Source organism: Augochlora pura, chromosome 3 (assembly GCF_028453695.1).
Source record: "Augochlora pura isolate Apur16 chromosome 3, APUR_v2.2.1, whole genome shotgun sequence".
Classification (NCBI taxonomy): Eukaryota; Metazoa; Arthropoda; class Insecta; order Hymenoptera; family Halictidae; genus Augochlora; species Augochlora pura.
In genome coordinates, this window is record NC_135774.1 from 9,389,711 (window position 1) to 9,404,317 (window position 14,607).

The 14,607-nt window shown below is 36.2% G+C and overlaps 1 protein-coding gene across 2 annotated transcripts in view; it reads left to right on the plus strand.

Annotated features, from left to right (window-relative positions):
• If (integrin subunit alpha inflated) overlaps nt 1-14,607 on the plus strand; it is a 149,118-nt gene that overhangs the window by 100,783 nt on the left and 33,728 nt on the right. For both annotated transcript variants that reach the window (XM_078197514.1, XM_078197515.1), the window contains exon 5: nt 11,053-11,114. In XM_078197514.1, coding sequence (XP_078053640.1) covers nt 11,053-11,114 — 62 coding nt within the window. The remainder of the gene's footprint in view (nt 1-11,052; nt 11,115-14,607) is intronic.

The following is a 14,607-nucleotide window of genomic DNA, read 5'->3' on the forward strand; positions in this document are numbered from 1 at the left end:
TCTATTATTTCCATATTTATGGACATTATTGGACAACAATTTATTATAACAATTTGATTAAAATTTATTAATGTTATTCGAACAAGAAACAGATTATTAATATCTGTATATTGTGTTTAGCAGTCGATTTTGATTTTGCATAGAGGTCCAGAGCTCGCTGATAATACTAATCATTTTCTCGCTGCTTCGAGCAGCGTCTCATACGTGAATACATCTCTCTGGCACTTGTCCTGGGTCCAAGTTCGAGTGCAAAGCACTCTCTTACCGACAAGAATAGCACCCTCGCAGAGCATCGAGACACGAAGGATTATAAATAGATCGACCGGAGACGATATCACCCAATCGAACCTGGCCTTTGTCGCTTCACACATTACGGCTACCTTACCAGAGAGAAAGAGAGAGAGAGAGAGAGCTATAGCAAACACGATTGCCCCTTCAACACTGGAAACCTAATCCAAGCATTCAATATCTAAACCAGACACGGTGCTCCAGTAGTGTGGACATGTTACGTGCAAGCAAATCAATCAGCCAGCTATCGTCATAAATCGATTCTAATTGTAATTCATAAATTACAAAGATAGACTACAAAATTACAAAATTTCAAAATTTCTGTTCACTATAACTGTGTTTCACAGTTTTTTTTTCAAATTTCTCAATTCTTTTTTAATTAGGTTTTATACTTTCTTTCGACTTCTGTATAACTTATAAAAAATTCCGTAGAACTTATAAAATATTTGTAATAATTTTTAGTAATAAATAGACGTTGCGAATCGAATATCTTTCTGTATTTGTTCATTGCATAGTTTTTATTTGTCAAATGTTAAATAGTACGCGGCAATATAGTAGACAAATTTAAAGCAAAGGTAAAGAATGAATACTCTTTATAAATAAGTATCATTTTAGTGAAAAAGTAGTCGGTATAGTTAACAAACGAGATTAACACACGGTAATCTGGTGTAAAAAAATTTAAAAGGCGCAAAATTCGAAAAATCAACACTAAAGAATCGACAGCGTTTATTAAAACGCAACGTTAAAGAATGGACACCCTTTATAACCACGCATATAAAACGTAGTAAGAAGAAAAAGTAGTCGGTGCAGTCAACAGACAAGATTAGTATCACGTTTGATCAGTTTCCACGATCCGCCCAGAAGATCCGTAAACCGATGCAATTTTAGCACGATCGGTATCCATCGGTGTCGCGTCAGCGAGCACAGTTCATCGAATGTATTCTGCATACAACGGGGGCCGTGGTGGTTCAATCAAAGTCCACCTTCAGCATCGTGGATCAACATTCGCATTCGCCACGGCGCCTATCAAAGATGCGTTTTACGTCTCCTTTCTTCGGTGCCCGGCGCGGCTGGGATCGTCGCCGTCGTCGACGACGACCGATTGATGTAATTGCGTGACTGGCAGCTCGTCCAAAGCGACCGATCGGGGGCCGTCAGGACCCCTTCGTCGCCGTTTATAACGTATGTGCATACGTGACCATGTAGGAGAAGCCATGGCGCGGTGATCCCACCGGATATTCCTCCCATACACGCTCCGTTTTCTTACTGGCGTGCACGGTGCTGCGCGTTGCGTCGCGTCCACGAGACGCAATGCTGCGCAATGTTTAGAGAAAAATATCTTGCGAACGATCGTTGAGATCGGAGGATTAACCATTTCGGTGCCGAGTCATATGAAGGATTGTGATGGAAGAAATATTGTCTGCTTTTGATTTTAATTTTACGATTTTGTGTCGCGTTAGTGTTGTAGGACTGTTGGATAGATTTTATTATTTGAAGTTGCATTATGCTTGTAAAAAAATTTATCATAATTGTATAGTTATTTAAGGGCTATTAAACAAAATTATAAATTATGTAATTATGCAAGGGCATGTTCTTATACGCGAGTACGTGATTAAGTTGCGAAGGAGAATAATTGTCGACAACAAGTAAATTGCTAGTAATAGAAAACAATCATTTTTGAAGAAGATAAACAAAGTAATTAACTCTTAATAATAATATTAAGAATTGTGAAAATTGTTCAATCAGTCAAAGTGAAGAGAAAGATATTAATAAAATGACTGGCAATATTTAATTTTCTATCTTGAGTACATAATTAAATTGCAAAACAGAATAATTAACAATATAATTAATTTCTAGTTTTTAAGAACAATAATCAAAGTAATAAACTCTTAATAATAATGTTACAAATTATGAAAATGGTCCAATCAGTCAAAGAAAAGTGAAGAAAAATACATTAAAATGACCGATAACATTTAAGTCTGTTTTTAATTAAACTGCTGTTATTCGCAATCAACAAACTAGATTTCCAAAAATTGTTACTATCTTCCTACAGCTGATAATAATATCCTTCGTAACAATGTTGTATACGCATACTAATTTTCAAAATTACGCAGGCGATATCAGATAAAATGGAATATTTATTACTCGCCATTACAAACAATATTTCACCCAGCACGAGATCAAATAAAACGGATACCGTTTCTTTTTATTAATGTCATTATACCGTGGATCTTTATGCGTTTATTGCATATCTTAGTCACTAAGCCGCAATATAATAAAGAGTTTATCACTTTGCACGTGCAGCAACTGCAATAAAATTAACCGTACAGGAAATAATAATTAGTCGATGTTCTTTTCGTAATTCTAACGATACCGTGAACACTTTCCTAGAGTTTGTCAAGTTAATATCTAAAACCGACCAGTAGGCAACTAACGTGGTAAAAAGGGGTGATCGCGTTAACACATGTCTTAAGATTATAAGCAGTTTGCACGCATGATCTAGGTCATCTTAGTCACGTGCGAAGCTCTTAACTGTTCGCGAAGTTATTTGCATGCAAACGCTTCGCATGCTACCATTAAATATATAAGTATAATTCCGGCCAGGCAATTCTATTCGCAATTTACTTCTTTCGCATTTTGCATTTTAGCTTTTCGGTGTGACATTTTATCTAACATTGCAATTACAAATTGATTGTTGCGAGTTGAGAAGGATTATTCATTTTCATTTATTTAGTATGTATTTTACTCTATTTCTATATTATTGCGTTTGCAAGTTCGATTAAATTGTTGTTGAAAGCAATTATTGTATAATTATTATTGAAATCAGTTATTTTCCGATTTAATTCTCGAACGAATAGATTATTATTTAAATAACAGATAACACACTCGAATTATTTTTTATTCGAATAGATCTTATTTGTATAAATTGTTACTTTGATCAATTTCTATTTGGTAGGATATTTATTTGATAATGTGAAATAATATCTTATACGTTAATCGACCCAATACTATAGTATGTATACTATAATATACAATAATATACAATACTCATACTATAATATACAATAAATTTTAATAGATTTTTAATAGAATTGAAATAGACAATTGCAATTGTAATAGATTTTTGCTAGTATTGAAGTTATGATATATATTAACAGAAAATTGAAACTATAATACATTTTTTAAGAAATCTAAATAAAATATTTAAATTGTAATATATATTTAGAAGAATTTAAAGAGAAAATTTAAATTTTAATAGATTTTTAGCAGAGATGTTGTTTAAATAGAAAACTGAAATTTTAATAGACCTTTAATATCATTTAAACAGAAAAGTTAACAACTCTTGAAAATTCGCCATTATACTGCTGTAAAAATTGTATTAATTTTAAAAATTATATGAAATCGCTCTCCATTCTTAACACTGTCTGTAGAAATGATTATAAAAACAACGTAACTTGTTAAAAATCATACATTTTTCACTAAAATTTTGGAAAATAATATTAAAAGAATTTGTCTTTATTAGCATTAATTCTGGTCGTTAAAAACTAGAATTTAATTTATTTAAAATTAAAAGAACAAGAATCAATTATTCTCTGTATGACGAATTATTGTCATCTGGACAAACATGTATTAATATAAATAATTAGCATTCGGAAGGAGAATGGCTCCCCCGGCGCTTGTCGAGTTGCCATCAATCTCCGTAATCAAACCGTTACCATTCGGAAACCACCGATACGGTGCCGCGAAGGCGACACAGTGGCCCTGATCCGGCCTCCCCCTCTCTCTCTCTCCCCCCGAGTCAATAATTCACAATATATGGTTAATGACGACAACTAATTATATCGACGCCGAACGTAACCTTGACAGGCAGCACGAGGATAGGTCGGCCGCCGTTGGAAACCGGCGCGAAGGGTTTTGTTGCTTCCCCCAGGATTGATAGCGGACCGATTGTCGGTTAATGGCACCGACTCGTCGCGATTGCCTGCGTTGGCGCGCAGCTTTGACGAGCGCGCTTGCAGCTTATTGACGCTAATGCCAAGTGTCAGACCGAGATTAATCTTTCCGGCGGCGGTCGCATTCGCGCGATCAATCTTACTCCGCGAGTGCCGCGGGAATGTGAAAGTAACCATTCCGTTTCCTCCTAGCGCTTTTTCCGAGCCGATCCCCCCTCCCCCGTGCAACCGACGAGAATTTCGAGTGACGTGTATTAAATACCGGATCACCGGTCCGCGCTGTTCGATTCCACCGTAAATATGTGTCATACCGGAATCACCTGAGTCACGATCTCAAAGATCTTCTTTTTTTTTTTCCTGGGAACGAAACTGTTTGCTCGCAGTCGCGTCATTATTTAATCGGGGCAAACGCCGGTTGCATAATAATATTGCAACGAGAATTCGCCGGGCTACTATCTTTCTTCAAATAAATGTTTATCGTTCCTGCGAGGATGGGTTTTCGGAGGAAGTGCCCTTATCTGTGTCAATCTCGCGCGCCTTTATTAATTATGTGCACGGCGCGATAAATGACGAAAGTGTACTGTCTGCGCATCGTTTTGTTACCTCTATTTTTAATTAGTTATGCGATCGATGCGTTGCTGAAGAGTTCGACGATTCGATTGTTTGTCGTTCAATTGCGTCGATTTTATTACTGTACATGTGTTTGTTTATTAGTCGAGAACAGAAATAATCATTTTTATTAAATTCGTTAATGTTCTTGACGATCGGATTTAAAAGGCAACTATTGCGATTATTCTTCCCTTTTATACCAATACTTCTATACAAATTAATTAAAACAAAGGTAATGTCATCTGAATGTACAGAGAATTAATTTTGTATTTTTGATGAAGGACATTGAGAATTTAATTATATATTGTTCGTCTGTATTAGTTTTCCATATCGTTTTATTAGTTCTCGTCATCTAAAATTATCTAATTCTGTTTAGTTTGTCAAGAATCATAATAATATAATAAAATATAATAATATAATAAAAAGAAATAGGTTCGTGTAAAAAAATATACCAGCGAGTAAAAAGACATTGAAAAGAAAGGAATTAAACTATAAATCGTTAATAAATAAATAAATTTAGAAACACAATTATTATAACTCTGCAGTGAATTGATTTTCATATCGCTCGAATTTGTAATAAAAAAGAACAAATTAAACTGAAAAAGAATTACAATTAAATAATTCTAATAGCATTCTTCGGCACAGCACTGCAAAATTAAATTAATGATAATCTACCTATTCTTTATTGTTCTTTAAAAATTGTAACTGACTTAACAAACAGTCTGCAATGTATTAAACTTTTATGCAACGATCAAATCTGCTTGATCCAACAATTACAGAAAACAGAGATAGAAACGCGATTAAATAAAACGACGTTTAAAATCAACAAATAAAAAAAGGTATACGCGAACGTTTAACTGCATGAGTAATCGATAATGATATAGTCATCAGCAATGACGTCTCCCTCGCAAACTTCTCCGCAGAATCGTGAACGAGTATTTTCGTCCTTCACACGATAATATTACACGATCCTATTAACATCTAGCTAGTATAATTATAATAAAAACCTCCACCCATCGTTTTTACAAACACGTAATTAGAACTGTTTTTACAGACAGTAATAACTAGAGTCATAAATAGTACACGCCGGTCGCTCGGCGATTCTATCAGCGCAAACGTAACGATCGATCGGATAACCGGGCGAATTGAATTCGACGCGCGAAATAAAAGGACACTGCGATATTCGTTCGTTCCGCTCTGTCGTTGCGCACAATGTCCGTGATTTTAAAGAGGACGCGCGGAGAAAGAAAAAAAGAAGAAATTGGTACGCGCGGGCACCTCCTCGTGGCCCGCGTTTCTGCATTCTCATCGCGCGCATTGATCTACAGCGATGGGCGTAAAGGAACTTCCGCACGGCTCGGGACTACACGATAAAGTGGCTGGCACGTGAAACGAAACTAAAACCCTCCTTCGCCCGGCGACGTCTTTCACTTCCTGCGTGACGCACCCCTTTCGGGTCCTAACCGTTGGTAATAATTGTGTTTGACGTTTCGGAAACGATTCAAGACACGGCAATTGTACCGTTGGACTCGAGAAGGAACAGTAATCCTGGCCTTTTTTTCAACAGGGCATTTAGTTATTTTCTTTAGTACAATATTATAGTATCGTAAATATAAGGCGAGCTTTATATTATAAGAAAAATGTACGGTATTCGAAACAAGTATTCATACACCACTACTGGGTGCTCTAATTTGAACAGTGATAACATCATTTGTAGAATATTAATATAACAATGGAATACATTAAAATGTAGGAAATTAACGCAGCTTTTAAATGATATAGTATTTCATCCCTGAAGAGGTTAAATACTATTAATGGTTTTATATAATAATATTTAACATGTTGATCACCGCGTCAGTGAAATATGGGTGATATTAATTTCTGTGTTTAAATTGTGAGGTTATGTCAAGGTTTTAGTGGCTAATTGATGGCGCCGAACGTGTTAAATGATCTTAAATAATAAAAATTAAAGTAATAATGTCTAGCATACTATTAATGGTCTTAACTATTAGTAGTCTTAAATACTATTTGTTTAAATACTATCTGTGGTGGTAACATAATTGTAAGAAGAATGGTAGAGAAAGATACAGTTTTTTTTTCACTTTGTTTTATTTAAACGAGCTTTTTATTAGTTTAGCATGTTTAAAATAATGAAATGATTAGACGATTACTGCAGATATTTATGCGAACTAAAAATGCTCTGCTTCAATTACAAGATGTAAGGGAAGAGTGTAATATTATTCCTCTTTTGAATAATTTTAATAAGTAGTAATTAGGATGTAAACATTCTTAGTTTTCTTTGATTTACTATTCTATTTCTATTTCTATATTCACTTAAATTCACTATTATACTATAAACATTAAGGAACTGAATCACTATCGCTAACATTTGAGTTAAACTAGACGCTTTAATAAATAAATAAATTAAATTAAATTTTCATATCTCGTCTTTTTAAATTAAAAAAAAAATCTACGCGTTATAGTGAAGTATGTAAGACGTCGTTTTATTTAATGCATACGTCAAGTAATAAAAATATCAAAAAATCAAACTAAGAATAAAAAATTGAAACATCGCAATAAAACTTTATAATAAAATGAAGCCTATGTTAGGAGGTGTTCCTATGTAGGAACATTTACTATACCCGAGTCGGTAAATGTCAATTTAAGGAAAGCCTCTTCCACAGACGAAACAGAGCGTAGATCACGGTCTCTAAAAATTGATGTACGACAGTCCGATATTACAAGGATGATGCGGTACCGCGACAAGGAGCATCGCCGGCAAAAAAAAAAGAAGAAAAACGGCACCGCGATCCAGAGACACGGTTTATGGGAACAAAACAATCCCGCGACATTTGATCGGGATCGGAACGGTCCGAAGCAGATCGGAACCGTATCGTAGTATTCAAGTGTCTCGATAAATAATTCATTCGGTCTCGGTCGACTTTTTTCGCATCCGCAGTTTCCACTTCTGCGGGCGCGTCTACTGGCGCATCTGGCACCAGCGTCTCCGTCCCACGATTACGACTTTTATAGCTTCCTCGTAGCCCGTTGTTTCCTATAATTTCCCGTTTTTCCCCACCCCGTCGACCGTCTCAAACCAGTTGAAACATCGCGTCCGACCGGGACACACGCGCGCGCGCGCGCGCACACCGTGGTTTGACAGACCGTTTTATCCGCGGCTGATCCTATTTCGCCCGCTTCAAGCGGCAATTACCCGTCATCGAGAAAAAGGAAGGGTTATTACAGCCGTTCTTCTAGCGATCCCCACGTTGCCGTCCCGCGGCTGTCCTCGCCCGCCTGCTGGTATGCGCTTTTCAAATCGCAGAAATTGTCCGCGTTTTTTAGCCAACGCCGGAACCCGATGAAATTTCAGATGGGGACGACAGCGTGCTTTCACGCGGCGAAAAAAACGGGAAAAATCGCGGAAATTGATTCCTTCGTGCTCTTCGTGTTAAGGCCGTGTAATTTCTGACTAACTGCTTATCGACTATTCTCTGCTTTATTTCTACGGCGGTTTTGGTCTCGTTTTTTGAGATTTACGAGCATTAATTTCACCGGTGGTAAATAGCTCGCCGATTTTGATCAATTTCTGACAGAAATTAATGGTTTAAATATAATATACTCTATAATAAGTTTGAAACTGAAGAATGAGGCATTATAAAAAGGTGCAGTATAGTAAAGAACAAATAAGTCTGTTTAATTTGCACACGATGATTAGTATAAAAATTTGTTTGTTTATTTGTCAAGTAAAAATGGCTCAGCGTAAAACGTATTAAACAATGTGGCAATTTACCTAATTAAATGTGGAGAAACGATTGATCGAGGGGAAAAGCCAATTTATAGACTACCAGTCGGTAAAATGTTAATAACAAAATAGCCAAATTATACTATAATATATAACAAAAAATATAGCGAACACGTCCTCCTGTGAAAATAAGAAAAACCATTGCAGAAATACAAACTCCAACGCGAGACAATGATAACAATGACACATCGAACAAAAATCGGATCATCCGAATCGCTCGAACGGCATAATTAAATATATATTGACCTCCCCTGGCCGTTTAATTCCATCCAATTTAGAGCACTGTTATCGTAATTGGGTCGCAAATCGAATCTGAATTCCAATTGTATCGGGACCCGCGCCGGTGAAGAAACTCCGCGAAAGTATTCGCGAGGGGCTCGAAAGAGAAACTGAAGGATCGATTCACTCTCCGATCCCGCGTGGAAAACGTATTGCGAAGGCGTCACGGTGGAAGATCGATCCGGGATTAATGATGCATGCACGTATTCCTCGGAGTTGTGCCGCGGCGCGAGAGAGTGCGTGGCAATGGGCCTTTAAAGCGATGCCTACTCGACTTCCTAGTCGATAGCTCGACAAACGATCTTCGTGTCGCTATACGTACAGATGTAGTGGAGGGTCTCTGAGACAATCGTGAACGTACAAATATGAACTCGACGTTTATTGAGAAGAATTGAGATTATGAATTTTGTATTTTGTGAGAACGATGCAGTTAGGCTATCAGTTTGGATGTCAAATGTGTTAGTTTGCTGAAAAAATGTGAGAGTATAAGGTTTGTTTATTGCAAATGAGTTTTAGATCACGCGTGCAATAAATTTGTATTTTCTGAAGAAATTTCTGTCCAAGGTGCCAAGATGAGAAACATGCATAGTCATTTGTAGTCAACACGATTAGTGTAATAATATTCTTTCAGTGGTCTGTTTGAATTTGACAAAATAACAATTTTCCAATCGTTGTTCTGCGATATACTTTAGGCTAAATTATAACTAATATTTGATATTGAATTTTATATTATATTTATATTACTTATATATTATATTATATTGATATTTAACCACTTTAAATAATATTTAAATGACAGTATTAAGCGGAAATAATAAACGAAACTAGTTTTGGAGAAAGAATAGTTCTTTGATCGAATCCTTCACTAAAAGACGTCAATCATTTTTTAAGATTTCATAGGCAATGTTTTTGTACTGAATTTTTTAAGATTTTACTATTAATACGATAATGAAATATTTCATTAAATATTGATGAGCGCTCTACATTAGCAATGGTAATGCGAATGAAAAATTCAAAGGAGATACGATTCTATAAATAGGATTCGTTCTCCTTTTTATTAAATCGCAAGCGTTTCAATAATTAAGGTTGTGCTTCGTAGCCATTATTTTTGCGCTAAATTCATATTTTTTACATATTTTAAACCTATTTATATCTCATTCTTGTACATATTTCTCGGCGAATGGGACTGATCAAACACTAGTTTTATATCTTTTTATCAAATTGTATCGAAACACATTCAAGACAGGCGTTTGGTTTAACTAATTTTAACATTCTAGCGAAAATGATGTAGAAACGTTATGTTAATAATTATTTGAACGTTAAAAGTTTATTAAATCCCTCATAGATTCTTGTAACAAATTATTTTTTACCACACACACACGCCCCAAAAATTAATATACCTAATACAATATATTTAATTTGTTCAAACGTATTCGAATGTCTTAAAAAGCCATCGCTGCATGTAAATTGAATATGTCTTGCAAATTCGAACGTGCGAAATGTTTCACCATGGGAACGAGATTATGTTAACGACAGTATAATTTCCCCTCTTAAATAATGGCCTGACATCAATGTTAATTCAGTTCTAATTAAACAATTGTCTTCACATACCTGTAACATCGGACTTAATTAGTAGATCAATTGAAATGATATAATACAAATAATAATAATAATAATAATAATAATAATAATAATAATAATAATAATAAATAATAATAATAATCACTTTAATATTCAATACATATATACACATACATATTACTTCTTTCCAATTGTTCATTTGATATTTAGAAAAACAGAATTAATTGCACATTAAAATCACACGTGCAAACATTTGATACGGATCGAGGCACTCCGCCATTTAGAGATGCAACGCCGGGGATTAATCTTCATCTCCCCCGGCTCTTTATCTCATCTTGTGTCAATCACTCTCCATTTATCTTATAATTAAATTATAAGCCGAAAAACGGCCGAGATTAAGAGCCACGGAAGCCGCTCAATTATCGCGGGCACCCGGTATGTGGTCAACAGTCCATTGAAACGTAACGACCGAGATATGACGTCTCTGTTTCGAACAAGCGAAGGACGACACGGTATAATTGCGTGTTTCCGTTTCAGAATACTGGGGATACCATAGGCAGGGATCCTGTCAAGCTGGATTGGGCGCCGCCATATCCAAGGTAAGTTTCAATACCAGATACACTCCTGCTAGTAAAGACTCTGTTTAACCCCTTGCGCTACGATTTCCTTCATAGATAGGTTGACTAATATTACTCTATTTTTAATAATTTCTTCTGACAATGAGGCAATTTTTGTTTCTCATATACTTACCTTTATCTATTTTAATTTCTATATTTTTGTAACAGATGAGATAAATTCTGTTTTTAGTTAGAATAAACGAATAATATTTTTATACTTAGTAGATTATATACGAAACCTTCGTGGTTGTTATAGTGCAAGGGGTTAATAATTAAACGATGTACAGTTGGACAAATTGACGGAATTGTATTAAATTCAAGGAACTTTTGGTAGCAACGAGACAAAGCGTCGATTTTTGTTTGACGTTAAAGCTGAAATGTTATAGAATAAGAGAAAAATAGAGCGAGAATGGTATAATCATTTTTCAATTTATATTGAACATGAATTATTTCGACGAAATTGAAATTTGTCCAATACCGCGTACAAACTGATTTTTTAGTGCCATTTCCCACAGCATTTAATCACTTCAAGACTTTAAAAAAATCCCTCAATTATCAAATTATTTTAATAAAAAAATTTCATTAGTTTTCCCACTTGGATCGATAGTTTTCGAAATATAAAACTTTGCTCTTATGCGTAAATTGCAGTTTTAGTAAAAACTAAAATGTATCCGTAAATTTTACGATGTTTCATGTATTTGCATGCCAGGACGAAATATAACATATAAATAATTATTATAAAAAACCTTTTACAGTGTCAGAGTTAGGTTAACACGTTCACGCCGCGGGGCGAAAATCTACGTTTCTCCGCGTGAGGCGGGACTGTCTTATCGCGTTGCGCTTCGTGGGGCGGGGCAATATCGTTGCGAGTTTGAACACGCTTATTGCGAAATCATAACAGTTCGAGGCTTCTAACGCGCTACATGCGAAATTGGAACAGTTCTGACATAGTGTTTTTTTGAGCGCACATTTCTTGCATCAAGTGTAAAGGTATGTAGGTAAAATTATCTACCTTATCATAGATATAAATAAATAATTGTTATTAATTTAAAATATTGAATGTTAATGTTTATAATACTCAATTTTTATATGTAATGTTGAGAAAAAATAAAATCAACTTATTTTTTTAACGACTAATTTTCTGAAAACGCGTGACGCACGAGTGGGTCACGCCGCCCCACGGAACAGTCAAGTGTGACCCACCGGTGGGTCACCCCGGCGTGAACGTGTTAATTACGATATCGCTTACTTTTTCGACATGTTTCAGACTGGTTTGGGAAAAAATAGTTTTGAAATAGTAAGAAGACAATAAATATTTTTATTTTCTCATGTAACGGAATGTTACACCAAACATTTTTTGAAATCACAGTTACGGTTAAATGTAATATACATAAATATTATACGGTTAAATATAAACAAGATAAATATATTTGAAATGCTATTTCCACATGTAATTACTATATCAAAACAACCTTTTTTTCTAAATGTTATTAATTCTAAAAATTTAGAACCATTTACTAAATCCTATAAGATAAAAATATGTATACCTTACTTATAATTCTAAAAATCTATCTTTCCCCAGTTCTGGCTTTAACAACACACATTTCAAAGAAATCTAGTCGAGGTTCGACTATTGCAACAAAGTATAACACACAACAACACTTCATATTACCATACGAACGCAATAATCTAATTTAAACAAATCTTCAAGATCGCAAAAGCTGAATGACCAAAAATACACGTGAAACACGTACACGTAGAACGCGTTCGAGACCGATCGGCTGTGTGGAACAAACGCCGTGCGTAATGGTGGGAGCGAGATTAAAATTCAGTCTTGAACTATTGAAGTCAACGAGAGAGGCCAAATACGAGCTTTCGTCGGTACGGTCTAACTGTGTTTATACACCCGGGGGATATAAATACGGTAACCCCCACGTGTCCTGGCGGGTGCCGGGTTCTGAAAGAGTTAAGAGGCGATACGAGGGGTCGGCGAGAGCCGAATATGGCCAGGAATGTGAATTCCTACCTTACGCACCTCCGACCGGGCATTCGTATTCGTGGTGCATGCGAGCCATAGAGGCAATCGGCGGCCCTCTCGTATACGATTGTCTTGTCGAAAGCTCGATTTTCTGGCCGTCGCGTCGAGTATCGGGGGACACTCGGCTCCTATCTCTCTCTCTATCTCTATCTCTCTCTCTATCTCTTTCTCTCTCCCGAGGCCCAGGACCGTAGGCGTCGGCTACCCTTTTTTTTACTCGATTTTCGCCGGCAAAGATGCATCTCTCGACCTGCGCACACCTAAAGGCCGTACGACGGTTGTTGCACCTGCACGATCTACCGTTTGATACCTTCTTCGCCTGGGATCCGGCTCGCCGCGACGAGACACGCCGATAAGTATCAGGGCCAATAGGTACAAATTCGAAATTGGTATGTTTGCCTCTTATTCTCGCGGCGACGACGACCGGCCAGGAAGAAAGGCTGGTGTACGTGGAACGTATGAGGAATGGGTCTCGGGGACCGTGGACCCTGGCCTCTTCCGCTGCTGGGACGAGTCAATTTTATGGCTGCGAGATTGCTGTTCTTCGGAACCGCCTAAATTGTTTCCCTGTGAAATAGGCGCGATGACTTCCATTAATGTTTGGATACTTCTCGAAGTGCTATAACTTTTTTTAAAATGAAACTAAACGTCTTGATTTCTTTTTTAGTTGATAGAGGAACAATTTATTTTATTATAACTAGAATGTATTTTTTTAAATTTTGATTGGAATGACAAGAGAGAATAATTGAACTCTTCTATCTGAGTCTGTAACGAAAATTTAAAAAATGTGAGTTCGATAAATTAGGTGCGCGTTGAATATTTTATTTTATGTATTAAAATGTTGTAAGTTGTAAACGATTCAAGGTAAAAAAGGTCGCAGTTTTATCTCGACTTTTGACACTTCAATAAATCTGAGAAATCTTCAGTTTCTTAAATCTTGTAACTTGACTTTGCGTTAACCCATTTCGATGGAATTTTTAACATACATATAACTTACCAATAAAATAGATTTTTTAAATTTTCGTTACAGCCTCAGATGAGAAAGCTAAAATGCGAGATTTTTATTTTCTTTCGTCGCTCAAAGTAATAGCAAAATTATAATAGAATAGTTCAGTCATTATCTAATACACTATCCCCTCTATCGTCTATAAAAAATCCAAATCATTTAGTCCAGCTTTAAGAAAATTATTACATTTTATTACCCAACTAATGGCCATTAATACCATCCAGAAATGTCGCAAAAGAGTAACGAACTATCCGTAGCAGTTTCCCCCGTTGGTCGTGACAATGCGGCAAAAAGCTGAGGCATCCAAAAAATCGCGCACGTCCGTAGGGGGGTTAAGTAAGCGATTAAAATTCGCGAGCGATTCGCAGCTCCGCCCGGTCCCGGGGGCCGCGCGCGGGGCGACTCCGAAAAAGCCGGATAAAGACGGGCAC